This window comes from Corvus brachyrhynchos, unplaced genomic scaffold (genome assembly GCF_000691975.1).
Source record: "Corvus brachyrhynchos isolate BGI_N302 unplaced genomic scaffold, ASM69197v1 scaffold266, whole genome shotgun sequence".
Taxonomy (NCBI): Eukaryota; Metazoa; Chordata; class Aves; order Passeriformes; family Corvidae; genus Corvus; species Corvus brachyrhynchos.
In genome coordinates, this window is record NW_008238633.1 from 2748742 (window position 1) to 2770762 (window position 22021).

At 41.6% G+C, this 22021-nt stretch overlaps 1 protein-coding gene across 13 annotated transcripts in view; it reads right to left on the minus strand.

Moving 5' to 3' along the window:
• Positions 1 to 22021, minus strand: part of ATP2B2 (ATPase plasma membrane Ca2+ transporting 2) — a 284984-nt gene that overhangs the window by 22633 nt on the left and 240330 nt on the right. For all 13 annotated transcript variants that reach the window (XM_017737308.1, XM_017737319.1, XM_017737316.1 and 10 more), the window contains 6 exons: positions 19531 to 19710; positions 18479 to 18566; positions 11964 to 12070; positions 11127 to 11318; positions 3382 to 3595; positions 949 to 1160 (listed from right to left, as the gene is read on the minus strand). In XM_017737308.1, coding sequence (XP_017592797.1) covers positions 949 to 1160; positions 3382 to 3595; positions 11127 to 11318; positions 11964 to 12070; positions 18479 to 18566; positions 19531 to 19710 — 993 coding nt within the window. The remainder of the gene's footprint in view (positions 1 to 948; positions 1161 to 3381; positions 3596 to 11126; positions 11319 to 11963; positions 12071 to 18478; positions 18567 to 19530; positions 19711 to 22021) is intronic.

The window sequence follows — 22021 nt, forward strand, 5'->3', positions numbered from 1 at the left end:
TTTTGCTGACTGAAAAGGAAATATTATTGATATTTCTTTTTAATATTGCTGCTGCAAAACCTGAAATCACAAGCCAGAGATTTAAATTGTCCAAGTTTTAAACCCATGATTTTGAATTATTTGTCAAAGACCATCACTGTGAAGTTGTGCTCCTATCACTGCTGCACTTCCTCCAATATTCAGTTTATTGAGGAGTTTCCCTTTTCAAGCCACTGCAGCCCAGGTCCAAATTGCTCTTTCCTCCTCCTTGCTGCTGCCAGGAGAAAGCTCCCAATACTGAGCTGCCACTGCAGAGCTGAGCAATGATGTCAAGATAGAAACAGATTTATAAATGATAATATCAAATAATATCAGGTACAGGACGGATGCAGGAGCAGAAGGAGGAATTCTTACAGAAAAAAAAATTGGCAAAAATGTGTATTAGTGATCATGTCCACTTGTGACTGGCACAGCAAACTCAGGAGAGGAACATGAGGTATCACAATCCAGGAACATTATTGCTGGGAATACTGAGCAGCATTGGGCAGTGGCATTGAACAGAAGAACAGTTCAGCATCAGCTGTCTGAAGGTAGATTTGTCTTTTCATGGAGTAATAAATAATTGTAAAATGCTTTGTTGATATACTTTAAATAATTTCTTCTTTAAAAACCAACTACAATATCAATGATGGCTGCTATTATTGTACATGCTAAGATTAAATTAAGAATTAAGCCATTCATAAGGATCAAAATTGATGTTGTATTAGTACAGCTACATAACATTTTCCATTATTAATGCTTGCATTGGTTGAGAAAATACATGCAACCAGGTGGTTTACTATTAAATGGGCCTCCTGCAGCACCTAGATTTAAAATTAAAGAAAAAGAAAACACACAGCAAAAAAAAAGCCCAAACAACTTCAGGTAGATTTCTGGTGGGTAGTTACTACTTCTTGCCCAAAGCACTACCTGAATAGCGAATGTCCCCAGGACAATAGTGCAAAAAATGGGATTTCTGAAGATGCCATCAAAGACGTTCCTCTCGCCGTGGATTTTGCGGGCGTTGATCTCGTTGAAGAGCTGCATCATGACAAAGGTGTTGAAGATGATGGTGTAGTGCTCAGAAGGAGGAGAGTGAAGCGGGGCGTTCCTCCCACTGTCAATCTTAAACATTTTCTCACCTAGGTGTAAGACAAAAATAGAAGTTCCCACTAGAACGAATCAAACCAATTTCTATTCCCCGTTTTCCTTAGCCTACTCTGCTTTTCCACCTTTCTAGGTGAAAACATTTCTTGCACCACTGAGCAAAACACCTCTCAAATTTCTGAGCAAGAAGCTTTTTGAATGCTGACTCCTGTCTAACAACTCTATGCCCCCACAAGGTTGCCAGTCTTATCTACTCCATAGGAATTATTCTAAGCACTCAATTCTTTCAGGTGGAACAAACCCTTAAGGTCATTCCCAGTGGGTTTGCAATTATCTCCAGTGGTTAGAAGCTACCCCTCTTCAGCAGGTTTTACCCATTTACCAACCCAGTAATTTCTGCCAAGCATTGAAGGGTATCAGTGATAAAAACCACAGATACTCGTGGTTTTAAATAGATTTGGGGTTGATCAGCAGCAGGCACTGCTGTTTGTTTTGATAATTTGGCTTTCACTCATAGATCTGACCAATAAAAAAGCAAGATACAACCCATGGCAAGTAACTAAAAATGTGGTGAGTTTTGAAAAGGTAAGGTTAAGATTTTTTTATATATATATACCACAGCCTAACAGGAGCAGACAGTGAATTGTGGATTTCTGATGTGCCTGATGTCTCAAACACATTTACTGTATGCTCAAGTACAGTCTATTTCTAAAAAAAAAAAAAAAAAAGAAGATAAAAACTTGATGGACTGGTCTCTGCAGAAACCTACTACAAAAGAAAGGAAGTATTATTTGATCAAAATATCAAAATAGAAATAATTCTCAATAATTTGAAATTTAACTATAGGAGCGCTGAGTTTAGAATATCATGTTACTGCAAAGCTGAGCCTCGTGGACCTCAGAAAGGAAAAGACTGTTTCCAAGGTTTATCAGAGGATTGCCTGGGCTGTGTCCTTCAAAGTATACAGGAGTTTTCCAGAGACACACAGGAGTAAGCAGAATAGGGGAAAAAGCCTGGTTTACTTTTCATCTGGCTCATTATAAAGTATCTTAAACCATAAAACTCATCAAGAAGTCCTTATAACCTCCCCATGAAGTTCACAGAAATTCTTGTTCCAAGAGTCTTATCACGTGAATTACCAAGACTTTCTTCACCGATTTTAGAGAATCTGAAATTCCAATTTCCTAACGCAGACATTCTCAAAATTCCCTGTAAATCTAACAGTTTTAGAGACCACCTCTCCTCAGAAACCTGGCAATTCTTTTGGTTTAACTCCTCTGTGAACAGACTATCACCTCCTCTGAGCATCCCAAATAAGCAGCCAGATTGCCATAAAATGGACAAGACTTTCACAGTGGAGCTCAAAAACCTCCTGAAAATCATAAATTTACATTTGCAGCTTATCTCAAAGTCTGGATATGCAGGAAAAAAAATCTGAAAGACAACATGTGCGATTTAACAGCGACTACAAAGTGACAAGAAGATAATGCCCAACAGAAAAAATCATCAGTCCTCTGATGCTCCACATTATTGTGGAGCAACAGAATCTATTATTAGCTCCTACTATTCCCTGCAGCAAGAAACATTTCTTCTCCTTCCCTCCCCTCTCCAAAATATAACCTATAAAAAGCATCCGTTGCCAGCAAGGCCTGAAGAAGAATCCAGTAATCCAATAAATTAGACTTTTTGCCCCCTTTTAATATCCATTCCCGAAATTAAATGTCAAAGCAGAGTGTTATTTGTATCACTTAATACTGATTACTTGCTTTCCATACTACTTTAGATCAGCATTATTTCTGGACTGTGGACAACACTTAGCTCTCTTCTCTCCAGCTCTTGGCAAAATGGATCTTGATTTTTATTGTGGTTTGTTTTGTGGGGTTTTTTAAATTTGTTTTTACATCCCTGCTCACGATGACAGGTCTACAATGAAATTTCAGCATACAAGCATCAGGGTGGATACTCCCATTACAACATAACCTTCTGTGCTGTGTTTCGATATAAACTTTTGCCAAAGCTCAAACCTGTGTTTTGTGAGGGGAAAAAAGCTCGATGGGGCCATTCCCAAGGTAACAATATATGGCAGGTGACAACAACACGACACCTGCTGTGTTTCCCATCCCATTAACCAGCTGGATAACGAAGGCACACAACAAACGTGCATTAATTTGTTACATTTAAAGCGCATTTTCGACACTTGGGCTGCACAACCCAGCTGCTTGTGAGCTGAGCACCGAGTCTGGCCGAGCTTCTCACCGACAAAGAGCAGGGTGAAGATGAGGGTGAGCTGGTAGACGGCGTGGCCCAGGATGTTCTTCATCATGGTGCGGGAGATGAGGGGCTTGTTGCGGCCGTAGGGCTTGCGCAGCAGCAGCGCCTCGGTCGGCGGCTCCGTGGCCAGCGCCAGCGAGGCAAACGTGTCCATGATCAGGTTGACCCACAACATCTGCACAGCTTTCAGAGGGGAGTCCTGTGGGGGGAAATGGGGGAGTTTTGTATTTCCCTGGAAAAGCCTCGCTGGGGGTTTGTTTCTCCCGTGGGGTTGAGCTACTGGGAGCCTCCTTCCACTCGTTCTGCAGGACCAGGAGCACAAGGATGTGAGCGAGGAGAAATGATTGCCTGCAGTCATTTAAATCAGGGCCATTTGCAACCACCAAACTCACATAAAGCTTAACAGTAACTCTTTATAACACCTACTGCAACGCTCTCCGTTGCCTTCATGCTTGAATTTTCAGCTGAATTTAGATAACCAAATAATCCAAATTTCTTTCTTGGAAGAAAAGTTCTATTAGAACAATTTAAAAAGTAACATTTCCTTTTCACTAAAACCTACCTATCTTTTTTTTTTTTTTTCTTCAGAGACAGCTTGAAGTTATTAAAGATTTATGGAACAATTACAGAGACATCTTGACACATTATACTCAAATAAGACCTTTAACAGTAGTGACATAATAAAAAAAGAATCTGATCTTTTGATTTAAAAGTACTCTGAAATTTATTAAACTATATCAAATGTGCAAAAGCAACACAATCTATTATTTTACTAGTAAAAGGAAAGCAGATTTGGAACTATGGAAATGGAATGAAAAACCCCAAATACTGGTATTTGATGCAGGCTGCAGTTTCTGAAGCAGCTCTCCAGTCACTAGAAGGAGCTCTTTCCTCATACAATCCCATAAAGTCTGTGGTTATAATACAGAGGACTTTAGGTCATGTTTAAAACCCTCAAAATTAACTAAATAAAGCAAACTAACACAGATCTCAGGAGAACTCTGGACAACTCTTACAAAGTTTTGATGTGTAACTCATGGGGGCAGCTGTAAGGGGAGAGAGATGCTTCGAGGAGCCAGGGGAGGAAAAACAAACAGGGATTTTTTTTTGTAACAACCTCCTGTGCCTTTAGAGTCTGAGTAAAACAGGCAGCACTAGCAAGGTCCGCTTCCTGTTCCAAACAGACCATTTTTATGAGGGAAAAAGGAATCACCAAAGTAATAAGGCATCAACATGACAAATCTCACCATGAAACTGAGTTACTCTGCAGTGTGAGAGCTGGAAGAGGGAGCACTATTTTTATGTATTTCATTACCATGGTGCTGCAGCAGTGAAGGAAAAAATTGTAGAGGACAGGATACGAACCAAAGCAAAGCCAACAAAACTCCCTGAGAGCTCTGCTCTTTTCTTCAAAGGGTTAAATGTTCATTTTTAATGAAATACCATAAAAGAACAAGGGCCAACGTGCATTCAGTATCCCAAGGACTTACAGAAAACAAGGGTAAGTGCTTTGATCTCTTGTGCATCTGGTTTAGATTCCAACTTTCCCCTGAGATAAAATAATATTTCCCCTTAAAAACACATTCTTAACACATTTACACAGATTTTGATGCATTTCATTTATTATTAAAAAAAAAAACAAAAAAACAACTTTTGGCTTATTCAAAGGGATGGAGAAAAGCAACCTCCTGTTTCTGACAGGTTGGGTTCCTCATGGCCGGGAGGACAATTAGCATTAATAGATTCTTGACCTCTTGGTTATGGGTTGCATTAACAGGGCTTATCTGGAGAGCTCAGCTCACTCATTTGAAATGCAGCTGCAGAAACAGGAAATGTCTTTGTCCCTAGAGGTGGTCAAAAAACTAAAAGTGATCGGGACAAACTTCATCCTAAATCGAGACTCACTTATTTTTATTAATATTAATGGCTCCAACAAAGAGAGTACCTGCAGTAAAAGCAGTTCGTGGCTGGGGCTCACAGACCCTCTGTGGGACACAGGGAAAAAGGAAAACATCTTTTCTGCTGAAGAATTTTCCTTGTCATGTTTTTTTGCCTGTCCCATTAATAAGTTTGAGAAACATTCTGTGCTTTGATCTGTTACAACAATTCAATTTCCACTTCACGCACTGAATTCTCCATCAATAAAACCGAATTTCCCTGTTGCATTTCACAGACAGAGTCAGAGATTCAGGGGTCTATCAGGGCCTGCCATATTCCCAGCAGAAGGGGAAGGCAGATTATTTCAGTCTCTAAATCACACAACTGTAATTGGCAGCCATCAGTTTTGGCAACAGCATGTTCTCACCATTTCACACTGCCAATCACCTTGGGTGGCTGTGGTGCCCCTAATAATTATCTATTATTGGCAGTGCTACACTGCTCAGTCAAGTGTGAGAGCTCGTTCGAGGCTGAAGCCAAAACATTAAATACACATTAGTCTGGGCAGGCAGTGGAATGAAATTTCCACTGCAACTCTATCTGATTTCTGATTAGTTGGTGGAAACTGAGGAAAACACATATCAGCTAAGGAGCTTAGGCTTCCACTGCGGATTTGAGTCACTTGTGCAAGTGGGATGCAAATCAACCTTCTTTTCACTGTGTTTTAGCCACTAACTGACCAGCCAATAATTCTTAATTCCCTCTCTGAAAACTTTGGGGATGTGAACCACCCAAAATCACCACTTATTCATCAAATTCTTTTCCACTTGACCTTGGAATAGGTTAGCCTTGGCCTAGAGGTAAAAGGAAAATGTCCCTTAAATCAAGTGATGTTACACTTCATCTTGGAAACACTTAAAAGTACAAATCGCCAACGGCTGGAAATAAACTACAAATCTTTTGTGACATGCAGAGCCTCACAAATTTTAGAGCTTGTTACTTTTGATTTAGATGACAAGCTGCAAGGGAACAAAAAGGTATTTCTACCCTTACCTCTTTATTCCCGTTTGCCACAGAACACATGCAGGGATTCACAAAAACGAGCATTTCTGGGAGTTTACCTTTCTACACATTAATGCAAAAAAAAATGGCAGCCCTCACTGTGCTGCTAGATCACACTGTCTGCTAATTCTATGGAAGTGGCATCCTCAATTCCATTTCCATGCCTCTAAGCCTTGCCAAAATAAAGCTAAACAGTACGGACTTTGATTTTATATTACAGCTTTTTCAAGTTTGCCAGTGCTATTATTTTGAAATTTGCCAAGTACAGTTCTGCAGTAAAACATTATAACCACATAAATTACTGCCTTATACATGTAAGTATAGATCATCCTCATTTTTTTGAACAAGACATGTAAAAACAATCAGTGATTCATGCAGCAGCTCATTGCTACAGTGCCTTTTAATTAACATTTAATTTTCCAAACATCGTGTCCTATGGAGTCACTGTTTTCAGTTCCTAATGTCTGCTAAAACATTAAGTCTCTCTCAAAGTGCAAGAATAATAATTTGAATGTAAAATGTTAAAACACAGCCTTTGTGCTCCCTTTCTTCAGTGGAACCTTTCTGAAGAGTTACAATTGCCTCGACGCTTGGAGCCACAGACTGAATCCGGCACGGAGAGAAACCCACTTGCTTTTTGGCTCCAGCAAAAAACTGTTTCCATTTGACTGAGCTGCATTTTAAAATCTTCCTTTCGTCCACACCCAGATCACTTTGAACAGCTCCAAACATAATGAGCTGATATCTTCTGGGTGCTGTGGGTTTGCTGGGGACAGGAAGAAGGATGAGCCCATACAGAGCTCCATAGGGCACCCAGAGATGTGGAGCAGTGACTCACTGCAGGCACAAAACTCACAGGAATCGTAGGCAGAGCTCCAAAGAACCACCCTCACTGAATCAATCAAGGGCTCTGCAAAACTGTTATTCAGAGAATGAAGTCAGAATATGAAAGTTTCTAACTCCTAAATTCACTGGAAAAACAAAAGATGGGTTTCAGCGGAGGCAGTGGCTGCAGAAGAGGAAGGACAATTCCACAGGAACTGGTCAAGACCACCACACCCTGATCACACTAAAAGTGTGCACTGGGCACCTCAGGGAAGGCAGCAAGAGGGAACTGGATTGGATTAATTAAAAATAAGGTGAATGAGCCCAGCTCAGCTGCACTGAGCCACACAAACCTCTCTGGGAGTAAGCAAAGGTGTGAACTCCTCTGGGGTCTGTGCACACAGCCACAGAGCTAAAACACCCCTGCACCCCGGACTGAGGGCTCCTGAGTCAGCTTCTCACCAGAGACTTCTTCAAGCTCTGTTTTCCTGGATGACCCAGATCTCAGAGAGCCTTACATAATTACAGACTCACAACACAGAAGTTCATTATTCTCTGAAAATTCAGATCTTGTGGCTTATAGATTGAGCTGCTGTAAACTGAAACAGGGCCCCATGTAAGTGAGATCCCTCGGAGGGGCAGCTCTGGCAGCAGCTGCACTAAGCTTGTCAGCAGGTGACACTGGATCTGTAATTCTTATGCTGCTTAGAATATGATTGCTGTCACCTTAACACGACTTCGTGCTGGGAGCCAGGGGAGACAAGAGAAACAACCATTTGCATTGGTCCTGTGCATAATAACTTCTTTGACAGCCCCCTGCTTGTCCTCTATAAGCTTTATCTGACACTGGAGCAGTGCAGGGGGTCACAGACACTTTGTACACATAAGAAGACCAGGACAAAACAGAATTAGTAGATGTGGTAGATACCCTCTAACAGCGGCACCTTCTTGAAGCAGCATCTATCTTGAAGCAGATAAAAAATGAAATGATGTTTGCTTAAAATGAACAGAATTAAACTAGACAGCAGTTCCCTGAAGTGGAATTGGCAAGGACCCCCACTTTATTAATCTATTTGAGGAAAAAAGCAGCAGACTGTTAAAATGACCACTAATGGTCCCAGGTTCTGCCTAATGTTTCTCTTAAGCCTCTCCACAACCCTCCTAAGGTGCTCTGGAACAAACAAATCATCTCCTGTGTGGGCAATGCATCCTCTGGGTGCCCCTTGGTGGGCTGGCTTCACTCCCATCAGTTCTCACACAGTCATTAATTAATTTTTATACAGAATTGCTGTGGTTTCACTTAAAGTCCTGCGGGAAGATGACCACAGCCTCCTATTTACATGTACACCAGAGCAATTGCAGGATCAAGGCTGAATAAAGTTAAGCCCATTAAGTTGCAAAGCACAAGCCAAGTGTTAAAAAAGATTAGTCCAAGCAAAGATTTTTTTATCTTTGTACTTCCTTTAAGCATAAATCAGAAAGAGTAGATGAGTGTAAAGGCAGCTTCATCCTGAAGCATCCCAGTGTTTCAAGCTGGTTCCAAACTGCAGAACAGATTATTTGAGAGGTGGCATGAGGAAGAACAGAAGAAATGTTATTACCTACAATTTTTCTCATTCTATATCAAAATGTCATCAAAAGGACACCCTGAATATTAATATTAATGATGGATTGAAATTATATTGTGTGTGTCAGAGAAAGCCAAACCAACCACCCAAATCAAAGGAAAATTCAGTCCAGTGTGGACTTTCTTCGTGTTCATTTTGTGCTGCCTTTTAGGAACTGTAGACTTTAGCTCTGTTTGTTTGGTAAGGACTAAAACATTTTAGTCAAAATCTTTCAGTCAGGCCTGTGCACAGTTCTGCAGATGTGGACGTACATGTGTGCACCTAGCCTGTTGCGGGCAAATTTTTTTTTGGTAGAGTCCTGCATTTTGTGCTGGAGCTATTTTCATAGCAACCAGAGGGTACAGCATGTTCCCAAGTGCAATTTTTAGCAAAGCTTTTGAGCCAAACAGAATGTCCTTTGGCTGGCTGGAGTCAAAGCCTAACATAATAATGTACATTTGTGAGGCAAAATCCTTCTTGAATGAGACAGAACCGGGAGCAGCTCGAGATTAGCCACAGTCAGGCTGGGTGTAAACAGTGGCAAAAGGACAGAACTGCTGCCTTTCTGCTTCCATTTCCACTTCGGCTCCTTCCACGCTTCTCGTTTGGGTTTGTATCTTTACTGCCAAATTCAGGAATTGCACAAGAATCTGCTTGCAAAGCAACACAGGAGTTCCAGGAGGTGTCCACTACAACCTGTGAGCAGGGACAGCAGGCCCAGGGATGGTCTCACAGACCTCTGGGGCAAGAGAAATGCACTGGGCCTGATCCAAATCCTAGAATCCAAAGGAATGATTCAAAGGATGAAAAAAAGCTTCAGAATTAAAAAAGGAAACATATTTGCACTGGTTATGCACTTCACATGCACTTAGACTTGATTTAAAATAGTCCTTGCACTGATCCAGCACTGTTTAACCTCTTCAGGAATGGAAAATTCTTTGGTTAACAAATAGAATGAGTTTCCCTTCGTGCTTTCACAGAACAACTGAAGAAATTCTGGGCATTGACCAGAAGATTTCACCTTAAATAAAAGTTGATATCAGTGACAAAATGTCAGTAAAACAGGGTCTTAAAGGAAGCACTGGCCTCAGCTGCAGCGATGGTGCTGCCACCACCCTGCTGTCAGCACCTTGCTCTGGGTGCTTCTGTACCACTTGTAAAAACCTCCTGGAGTTTTAGTCCTTGTTCTTGTGTTAGCAGCAACAATCACTTCACAGCTGGACATTTTCTCAACATGCTTGAAAACATTTCCAAAGGTAAATTTATCCAACTTTGCTGCAACACCACGGATTTCATCCCTCAGCACAGGCTCAGCAGTGACAACAAGGGACCTCCGAGGCCTCGGAATGTCAGCCAGGTCGTAGGAGAAGTCTGACCTCGTGGGTTTGTTAAGGTACCTGGGTTTCTGGTTGCAAGGATCAATTCCATGATTCCAATGTAAGTTTAGCCTGGAGCAGAGCTAATGACTTATTCATTGCTTTGCTCAGGTGTGCCTGGGCTGAAATGTACCTGCTGAAACAGGTATGGGCATCTGGATGATGCACCATGAGGGAAGCATCAGCTTTCCCACAGTGCATCCCAATCCAGGGAGGCATTTTGTGACAGCACCTGTCTGCAACATCTAAAATATACATTATTTTAGGGAGTGACAGCACTAAAAAACACTTTTTGTTATTTTCTTATTAAAGACAAAAACTTTATGCTGTACTACATATATCCTGTTTACTCTCTAGGGGAAAAAAAATAATTTTATTGCCCAAAAAGTTATGATTTGAGAAAAAAACATGGTTTGCTTTGAGGCATGCTTCTTGCAAATGACCTGGACATGTTGCACATGCACCAGGATTGCAGTGAGGGATTAATGGAGTGGAAAAAAGAGAGATCTAAGTCCAACTCTATGTGTCATTTAATTGGTTTGTGATCTGCATCTGGAATTAAAAAGAACTGCCTGAAAGCAACAAAATCATTTTATCAGTCAAAAAGATTGGGATTACTAAAAATATATATTTATTAGTGAGTATATTCTAAGAATAAAGGGCAAATTCATGTAACCTGCTCCTTCTCCCCACCCACGGTGTTTTCTGTCTGACCATCACAGGCTCAGGGATGGCAACACTGACGGAGGCAAAAATGAGCAGCTCCTAGAAGCAAGTTCCTTTGGGAAAGAGCTGGATTCATCCAGCCTGACGCCAGCAGCTCGTTAACCCTCAGCAGCCTGAACCTTGGAATGCTCAGGAGAATTTCCAAAAGTTGCCCTGTGCCGAGCAGGAATCAAACGCAAAGCTCCATCCAGCAGGAGTGACCGGATCCTGGCAGATCCCGGTGGATCCTGGCAGGATCCCAGCAGGGATTGCTCACCTGGGTGATGCAGGCGCCGGTGAAGGCCACGATGACGGCCACGATGTTGACGGTGAGCTGGAACTGCAGGAACTTGGAGATGCTGTCGTAGACGTTGCGGCCCCACATGACGGCCTTGACGATGCTGCTGAAGTTGTCGTCCGTCAGGATGATGTCCGAGGCCTCCTTGGCCACGTCCGTGCCAGCGATGCCCTTTGGGGAAAGGGATTGGGAATGAGATTCCCTGCTAGACAGCATAAATCTTCATACTCAAAGCCCACAGTGGCTGCTGAGCATATTCTGCTTTTTATGGAATTTGGCTAATTTGGCCTGGTTTTGAAGTGAATTAGGCTGCAGAAATGGAACTTACAGAGAGCAGAGGAATTCATGTGGTGATGGCTCGGAGTGTTTTAAGTTGTCAGCTTAAAGGTTGCTGATCATGTGAGTTGCTTTTGTCATTGATGACGTTTTATTGATATACGTGAACAGAATTGGCAACAAAAATGAGAATTATGTGTCTTTAATACATGGTCAGAATACACATGAAAGACACCTTTGTAACTAGTGGGGGATTTTACCACAGCAAAAGAGAGCTCCAGTGTTGTGAAGAAAAAGTTCATTTTTCTGTATGTGCCCAGGATTCTGCATAAAGCCAATAATTAATTAGGCAAAATCCTGAAAAAGTATCAAAACAAGCCATGCCAGTGAATCCAAGTGAATTAAAGGATTCTGATGCAACATAACTCACTCCCTCCAATATATTCCTTCACTGACAAGCAATAACTAAGCAACTTCACACTTAATGAATGGAAAACTCCTCACAGCAAATTCATAATGGCACAAACATCAAGATTATACCATTGCAAAGCCAACATCAGCTTTTTTAAGTGCTGGTCCATCGTTGGTTCCATCCCCAGTCACAGCTACCACCTGCCTCTGTTCCACCTGTGTGCTGTCAATAATACCTGCAAAAAATGTATACATGGGTGGGTTTACAGACGTTTATGGGCAATAATTAGCAAGATAAAACATCCCTGTAAAAAAGCAGAGTCTGTATGAAATAGATTGGATAACACCACACAGTTTTACAGAGATTAAAAAGGCAGGTCTTTAAGGAAAATAATGATGAAAGCTGCAGCATCACCACCATCCACTACTAAATATCACCATGAGAATTTACATGGAAAGTTCTGATCCTGCATCATCAACACATCAACAAAACCTGCACAGGCTTCAAAGGGAATGAGAGCAGCTCATGATGTTCTTTTGGCAGATTCCCGCTATTTAAAGTTTTGTGTCACAGCCCAGCACAGATCAAACATAGTGGAAAGGATTTGCCAAAAACTTAAGGTCATGCTTAGGGCTCTCTTAAACTGGGACCCAGCTGTAATATCAGCTTTACTAAGAGTCTTTCTTAACCCAAGATAACAAAAGTCATTGATGAATTTTGTTTAGGTGGAGCAGCCATGTTCAACTCTGCCAAACAATGATTAAGGAGATATAAAAGAATTCTTTAAATTCTGGAACCAAGCATTTTAATAAATAGCTATAATAAAATAATTTCTACTTTCATTTTGAGATCATTTGAGAGGAAAAAACCAAAAGCACTTCTCATGTGGTAAATCAAGTTTCACACAACAAGGCTGCGTGGAATTAATTTCCACTTATGCAGATAGGGAAAGCCAGGAAAAGAATGAAGAATTTTTCTGAGGCTACAGAAGCAGCCCAGGTTTTTAATAGGATGCAGATCCTTCACCACTCATGTTTCTATTTCCATGTCAGGGCCCATTTGAGCATGAGTCCAGAACACAGGATTGTTGTGTAGGATACAAGAACACCTTTCCATATTGATAACTTACGGGAGCAAAACGACAGAATTCCTTTTGCTAACACATTTTGCACAAAGTCATAACCTGCAAAAACAATTATCCAAACCTACCCAGTATGAAAAGCTTTCACTCTGCTCAGAAAAAAATCCCTCCCCTATCAGATAGGCAAGCAGAAATAGGAAATTGCAGATTACAGAGCAATAGCTGCCTCTTGGCAAGGTTCAGGCTTATCAGGCACCCGAAGATTGCAGTGCCCTGTGCAAGCAGTTACTGCCCTGTACTTTTCAGACTTATGAAAATGAGAAAAAAGCCCTATTCACTTTCCACTGGCAGTGGGATCTCAGATGAATGGCACATTACTCTGATAAGATCTTACAATTAGAGCTTCCAGTTTGTTGGGGTGATTTGCCTTTGCTATTACTAAATAAGCAGGAACATCATCTGTCACTACTGTTAAAAGCATTTACTTGGTCTTCCCTTCTTGTTATTAACACATCCTTGGATGTTAAATTAATAGTTTAAGCTCCTAAAAAAAAAAGTCATTAAAATCTCTGGCTCATTAAGGTATTAACTGCTCTAAAGAGGTCGATAGAATCTGCTCACAACTGGGTTCCAAGTGGGAGCACAACCCAAATCAAGTTGAAGAGGCTCAAACAAATGATCTCCTAACAGAGATAAATGGATATAAATAGTGACTGTGTTGATGACTGTGCCACCAACTGCCCTCCATCAGCCAATTCCTGCGTGCTGCCAAGTCATTCACAAGGTTTAGCAGTCATTCACAAGGTTCAGGAGACACTTTCATCCCAAAAAACACAAACTATGCAGCCAGGATGAGCCCAGCACCGCCCCGAGCACAGACCTGCATAAACAGCAGCCATGGAACAGCAGACACAAAAAGGTCTCAGGTATCATCAGCATCTGAGCCCCAGACCTCCCCTGCAGTGCCCACTGCGAGTGCCACTGGAAGGACATGGAATGGTGGGGATGGATGTCAGTGCTACCCCTGGGAAGAGAGAAGGGCTTTGCGAAACTCCGTCCCCACGCCAGACAAATTTCTAAAATGGAGCAGCAGCGACTGTTTGGGATTCAGAGGATTTGTCACAGCTCTACTGACACTCCCTGACTTCTGCCTGCTCTTTTGAATCTGTTCCTCCTCCCTGCTTCCTCACATTGCTGAATGTTTGCCTTCTTTGCAGCATGTGCCTCCTTCCAAACACATATAGGGCTTGTTTTTAATATTCTGTTAATGGCTGAGATCAGGTTTCACCTCAAGGATTTTCTTCAGTATTGAGAAGTGTGCCTAGATAAAATTCCCAGTGTGAGGAGACCAAAGAAAAGAAGGATGTCCAGGAAGGGCTCTCCTCTCTCTCTCCTGAGCCGTGGGGATCAACCTCTGGTGTGATCAGGGAAAAATGGGACTGAGGGCATGAGCCAACAGGCTGGCAGTAAAGAGAACGTTCCCTGGCCATTGCACTCAGTCCAAGTGGCTCAAAAGAAGCTTTAACATTAATTAGTCATGTCTAACAACCAGGAAATTTCTTCGAACTATACAGCTTTACTCCAGTTGAATGTTTACATGCAGACTTTTAATAAAAACAGGTTTTCATGGGGAATTCTTCAACCCTCAAAGCTTCCTGCCAAAACAGCCTTTGCTCTTTCATTGGCTTCTTCCCTCATCTGGAGCTGTTTGGCCATGACTTCCTTCTGTCAGAAAGAATTTCATCCAACAGCCCCAGGAGCACACCCAGAGCAGAACACGACAGTGTGTTCCACACAGGGATCCCACTGATGTGGCAAGGAATTTGGGAAGGAAATTTGGGCAGGAATTTGTCCTGCAGCTTGCATAAGACACAAGTTTCTCAGCGCAAGCAGCCTGTGTCATATTTAAAACAACCATGCAGAGCTGTCAAGAGGGGCTCTAAATGCATAAGCTTGCTCTAAAAAGTACAAAATACAAGGTACAAAACTGAAATACATCCTACATCTCCCACCTGCCTCCCATCTAACACTAATCAAGCACTAAATCAAATCCACTCAGGACAATAACTTAGGGAATATTAACCAACGACGTCTCTTCTGCACCCATGGCTCAGCTCAGACCCGTCCCACCCAGCCCCAGGTTCTCCCTTTGTCACAGGACAAATGCTGCTCCATTTAAACAACCCTCACTGGCATTGTCGCCCTCAGAGCTGCAGCAGTAAGAAACTCCTGGGAGAAAAAAAATTCCTGGTTTGGAGATTTCTTTCTGTCTTGACTGCTTAAAGCAGGCAGGAAAAACTCAGCTCCAGCTGAGCACTTTGGAGCTGCAGCCCCGTTCAGGTGTTAGAGAGGCAGGAAAGCTGATCCTCCCACAGGCTCACCCAGATTCGTGTTTCTTTGACAAGCTAAACACAGCACAGCCACGTATTTTCATAACACACATCCTCTTCAGGCTATTTTTAATATTTCAGGCTAGTTTTTAATACTTCCAAACTTTCGGAAGCTCCCTGTTAACGTGACAAGAATTTGCAAAGTCTGTCTGAAGAAAGCTCAGATTTATTTCAGTTACATGCTTGGGTACGTGCCTGGATAGAGATTCAAAGGTTAATATAAAAATGTTCTGTATGACATTACAGACAGCACTGGGAATTAAGTGAATAGTCCTCCCCAAAGTTCAGGATATCAATTAATTCAATTTTCTGTATTTTTATTATTCTACCCAGTCTCGTGGCTTTCCACATTAATGAGGTTATGAACATACTACTATCCCATGCAATAATAGCTGAAATATTTCAGTAATTAAGGGTAATTATTAAAAAATCTTTTCTTCTTTAAAGTTCCCCTTCTGCTTGATAACAAATTAGGCCTACATGAGAATAGTTGTTTTTAATATCACACCAAAAAAATTCCACTCTAATTTAAATATATTGGAAGGCACAGCTTCTTTAATTGGTAAAGTATTTCTTTGATCTTTTCTATACCTTCTGATGATAATTCCCATCAGTGCTAAACAGTTGTTTCCCACAGTGTTTTTAAGAGATAAACTGACGATTTTGAATTATTTCAGCGATAGCACTGTAACCTCATATCGGTATAAATGATATGTGGTTTTACTTGGGATATTTTGAAATAGAGCAAAAAATAAGAAATTATACCAACAGGTATCTTAAAATCCATCCCATATTTTATTTCAGTGGGACTGAGATTTTTGTACTAAAGCAGTTTGTGATGATAAAACGTTCTGATGGGTGTTTTTTCAATCTACCTCTACTTCAAAGCCATAAACATTTGAAAGCAAGTGTCTGCCCAGGCTGAAATGCTGAGCCATGCCTTTCTCTGGTCCCTGAGCAGTAGTAAAAACAAAAGTAAAAAATAAAAATGATCCTTCTGCTGGGTGGGATTGGGCTATGTTAAGGAGAAAAAAAGATTCCCTCCAGCAGCTGTATGTCATTAAAAATTAAATATAAAAAAAGTTTATTTTCTGATGTGTGTTTTTAGCCTAGAGCAGACAGAATACATCAAAGGGGAGAAAATCCTCTCAATCCCTCAAGTGTCTGAGAAAAACATAACATTTTAACAAGAGGCCCAAAACTAGTGAACATTTAAATAGTTTCTTGTAACTTTTAATGGCCCTTGGAGTATTACCAGCCAAAAAATTCCATCATGATTTCCACAGCCTTGTCCTTGAACTTTGTGAAGATACTTAATTGCTCTCTCGACCTTGCTACATCTTTAAAACATGAATTGTGTTGCTTGCATGCGGCATCCAGTAGGAGTAAATATCTTTTGGGCTGTCAAAGTGCATGTGCTACAAACCACCACCAATTTGTTGCTCCCTTTTTCTCCAGCTCTCTATTGATTTCAATTTCCCTGGCAAAGGTTTCCTTCTCCTCTTGAGGGAAAATCCTGACTGATTCAGACGAGCACTCCCGAGGGACTTGGTTAATCCACTTAATGCAACACAAATTGTTGTGTTTCTGAAACAAATCAGCTGTGGGGCTGTACAAGGGCTGTTCTGAGAGCTGTAACAGGATTTAAGATGCACTGGGGAGGGGAGGAGACTTCAGCTGACCTTGTGCAGGTCTAACCCTGACCCATGGAGATAAAAATGCCCTCTAAACTTTTCCAGTCCTGAACAAACCCCTGCTGGAAAACTATTTTGGAGCACACGTCCCCCAGATTTGTATATTATTTATAAATTACACAGCTCACTACCATAGTAATAAACTGTGTACATTAGAAGACATTTATGGGAAACAGTGGGGTGGGGATGATACATTATGTGTCCAGCTGCCCCATCCAGCACCATGCCAGAGTTCCCTGGAATGATCTGTGTTTCCACCTGGCCTCAAGCCCAAAGGACCCAAATGATCCAATCTTCAAATTCACAATGGAACTTCTGCTCTAAAGTCATTTAGGCATTTTTAAAAATTGCATGGTGCTCAAAAACCTTTGGAATCAGTCATGTATGGAATCACAGCAATGGAACCTGAAGGACTTTCTACCTAAATGCAGATTATTATTGCAGGAGTCAACCAGCTGAAAACATGTAACGGATCAGCTGGATCTTAGCCTGAACTTCAGCTGCTCCAATTGCTAAAAGGAGCTCCCCAGACTTTCTAGGGCCTTAGTAAAATATTCCAGCTCTTTCTTCATCAGGAAGCCAGGAGACAACCATCTGCTTATGGGGCTTCCACTTGAGCACGGCCAAAAATGAGGTTATTCCTGCTCAGAAACCGCTGATTCCATCAGCCTCTAAGTGTGAGCCTCAAATTCAACAGAATAAGATGTCAAGTCATCAAAAGAAAAAGGAAACTGCAAACCAACCCCCCTTTTATGGGAGCATTCCATCTGCAGACAGTACGGTGAGAGAATGTTGTTTGTAGGGTGCAGCTCCTGCAGGACAGACCCTAAAAACACAGAAATCTAAAGGAAGCCAATGCAAATCATACAATTAGATGAGCCTACAGGAAAAACGGAACTGGCTGAAAATCCCCATCTCCACTGGGCAGCTCCCAGTTCCACCACACCAATAACTGCTACTGTGACAGGAAAAGGTTTTCTTCTCTTGGAATACTCTTTAAAATAATTGTGGGAGAACAGATGCACTGGAGTGACTGGATTCACTCTTAATGAGACTGCTCTTGTTTTCATCATAAAGGGCTGTAAGGCAAAGACAACAAAATCTGTGACCTCTCTTGTTTATATGTTATGTTTCTCAGCAATATTTTCTTTCTGCCCACCAAATGCACATTTTCCCTTCCCGTCTCAAGCCTCATTCCAATTAAAAGCCACAAGGCAAATATGTCATTGCCTACATCCACTTGCCAGACATCTTATTGGTATTTCTCTTATTCCTGCCAAGGAGTTTCCTATTCTTTTCCATCTCAAGGCTGAGGTCGAACACAAACACAAGAGTGCAAGAAAGCTTCCTTGTGTGGTGTAGAGATGCGCAGCTATAAATGACAACTCAGGTGGATTTGTAACAGTGAAATCAAGGCAGATGATGCTTCAACACCTTTGGCATTGATTTCCACCCCCACAAAGGCAGTTTGCACCCACCTTTCACCAGAGTGTGTTTGTCCGTGGGGGAAGAACGAGCGAGCACCCGGAGCTTTGGCCAGATTTTGTCAATCCGCTCCTGCTCAATCTGCAGGGGGGGAACACAAAAAAAGAACCCAAAAGGTAAAACCACCTGCCTGTGATGAGCAAAATTTATGTCTTTGTGTCAGACAATTCCCCTCACTACTCAGACATGCAGCTTTTGTCCAAAAGCACAGGGAAATTCCAGCAGCCATCGATGCTGCAAGTGAAGACAAGGCCATTACTAGAAGGGTTCATCTGCTGGCTAAATCAGGTAAATTTTTCCACAGTACCTAACCAGCCTTTCTCATCTTCTTTATGGATAATTCAACCCAGAATCATCACTCCAGATATAGGAGTTTCTCAAAGCTGATCAAACCTGTATACAGGTTTGTTGTTCTACTCCGCATGAGAACCCAAATCCTTCATTTAGCACCAATAATGGCAAGATTTTCTTGTGTAGCAACAGGAACAGAGCCAAATCTGTTGCATTTATTGACATTCCCAGGATTTCATCCATCAATGCAAGGAGCAAACAACTGCGTCCACTCATTTATGACGGACTCAAAGAGCCAGCATAGATTTTACTTCATTAGAGCTGTGTGTGAGCTCCATCTTAGATGAGGAGTTAAAAATCTTCCAAAGGATAGATTTTTTTATGCAAATCATTGAAGTGAGTACATGAGATAAAGTGGAATAAATTAAAGAAATGAGAGGAGCTGGTTCTCAGTACAGATTGCATTTTTAGGAGCAGAATTGCTGTTGAGTTCCTTCTCCTCCTTACCACAAACCTGCTTTAATGGGCTTAGTTTTGATTTCTTGTGGAGCAGTGCAGTGGTTCTAAAAACTGCAGAATTAGGCCAGCACCAAACTGATCCTGGAGGAGTAAAGACTGCAATTTCACTGCTGTTTTGAATTGCAAAAAATTTAGTGGGAGAAAAAAGCAGGGATTTTTCCAAGCAGTCTTTACCGATCTGAGGCATGCACCAGCGCAGGAGAATATTCCAGTGCTTTCACTGGGTTCTATTTACCTCTCCCTTCTCGTTTCGGATCCTCCTGTTGAACTCCTTCCCTTCGAGGCACAGGAAGTCTTCCCCTGGGTGGATGATGCCACACTTGATGGCGATGGCACGCGCAGTGTTGATGTTGTCCCCGGTGACCATGCGCACGGTGATCCCGGCTCGCTGGCACTTCCGGATGGCTTCTGGCACCTGCAAGAGCGAGGCAAGGGCACAGAGAGCTCCTGGGTCAGAGCTAAAACACAATGCAGGTGTTCCCATCCAGAAAAATTTCAGGCCAAGAAATTCCTGAAGCAGAAAGAGGAATCAGATGTGTTTTGCCATTACTCGACTGTTGTGGAGTTGGGGTTGCACCACAGGCAAGGCAAATCTTGTCTCGAGAAGCACAAAAACCATCTTTTAGATCAGTTCCCTAAATTTTCTCCCCACTTGAATAAAAATGAGTGCTCTGCAGCTTTTTTGACCTTTAACAAGCTGAACATAATGACTCAACACGTGTAAATAGGAATGGAGAATACAGGAAATGACTGAACTTCTGATCCAAACCTCCCTTTCAACAAGATTGTTTTAAAAGTTATTGTGATTTAGCACTACTTAATTCACGCTTATCAACAGGTGGAATTCCTAAACACAGGAGTTTCAAAATCATAAAAAATGAAGCCTGACTTTTGTTAAGCCTTTTTCTGCATGAGACAAACTTCTCCTGCACAGGAAATGTATCAGGGAGAGAGAATTCAGGGTGTAACAGGGGCTGTGAGGTCAATGTAGGGGCTCTATTCTGGCTGGGCATCATACACAGATTATTGAAAAAAGCCAAGAAAGATGTGTGGAATTAAAAGAAAATACTGATTCCTAATAATTAAATAAAACTCCTTTAATACAGTTACTTGGGTGAATGAAGCCTATAGAAAGGTTCCACATCTACAGCTCAATTTCAGATGGGCAAAAAATTCTGTTCCCTTAAACTACACCCTAATTAATGATAATTTCTAAGTAAATATCACTAACCAATTAATTCAGTCTCATGGCATTTTTGCATTATTTTGCATTATTATTATTATTATGAAAGCATTATTTCTGCAAGAGAAAAACAGCAATATTATTTGATGTGGAAGAATGAGAAATGTGTTCCATGCATCCAGAACGGGCTGGATGTCATTCTTCAGCACAGCACCACTTCTCTAAATTTCATTTTTACCCACAAGAGTCTAAGAGCAGCCCAGGATTCATCATGAAGACAGAAGCCTTTCACAGAGCTACAGGAAAGAGAACTGCCTTACTCAGAAGATGACAATGCACAATTATTAAAAAATATTACAAAAACCCACAGCTATTTAAGAGAAGGTATCAAAATGGATATGACCATCTGTATCTGATGCACCTTGCTGATCACAACCTCCAGCACAGATAGAAATGTGCTGTGGAGCTCAATGCCAATTTGAGTGGATTCATCTCATCCATTAGTGCAGAAAATGTTCAGAAAAGGAGACACCATCTCCAACATTACACTGCTAATTTTATGTATTTTATATATTTTCATTTCCTCTGTAGCCACAAGTAGGGGACACTGCTGAGGGCATTTATGTGACAACATAAATCTGAGCCAGTGTGGCAAATCTTGGGCTTTGAGGGATTTCCTGGGGCCAGGAAGGCTCTGGGTCTGCACTGAAAACCCTAAACCCCTACACCACACCACAGATAATGGTTCTCCCAGTCTGGGAATAATTTCACACCATGTTTGTTCCTATTTATTAAAGGCAGTTTGTGGAGTTCCTGTTTTCCAAAATGCTTCCCTAAACCAACACCTCAGTGAGGACCAGAGCAGCACTTTTCCCAGGATTCCCAAGAAAATCCCTCCACCCTCAGAGGGCGTCTACAGGATGTGCTGTTTGCAGAAGGACTCTGTCAATACAGATCACAAAATCAAGGGCAGAACCCAGGGACAGAGCTTTATCTTCCCATCTCCTCACCTCTAACTGGGAATATTTTCCCCACAAATTGTGAACCCTGGAAAAATCATTTAGACCTGAAGCCTTTTAGTGATATGAAATAGATTTCTAGAGGGGAATGTGTGATCAGCTTAAATCTGTTCCTTAAGCAAACGACCCCTGATCTCCCCAGTTTCCACATTAATAATCCTGCCTAGATCCCATTTGTCACTTGGAAATGCCTTTGGTACTCACTGGAGCTGTGGTGAGCCTTGTGCATAGGACAGGGCAGATTTAGATGGATATCTGGAAATATTCCAGTGGATGAACCAGGAAGGAGAAGAAGGAATTACAGTGCAAGCAGCGAGAAAGGGTTATTGCCATGAAGGGCCAGTCCCATTAAACAAGGTCAGGGGAGGACAGTCCCAGTTGCAAACACACATCCAGCTCTCATCTAACTGGAGAAATCATTCTGTTTTCCTCTCCTGTCATTTTCTGGACAGCTGGTGGGTGGTATCTGATTTAATACTGTGTACAGTAATTACAGTTAAAATATTGTTCATATTTTTTTATTG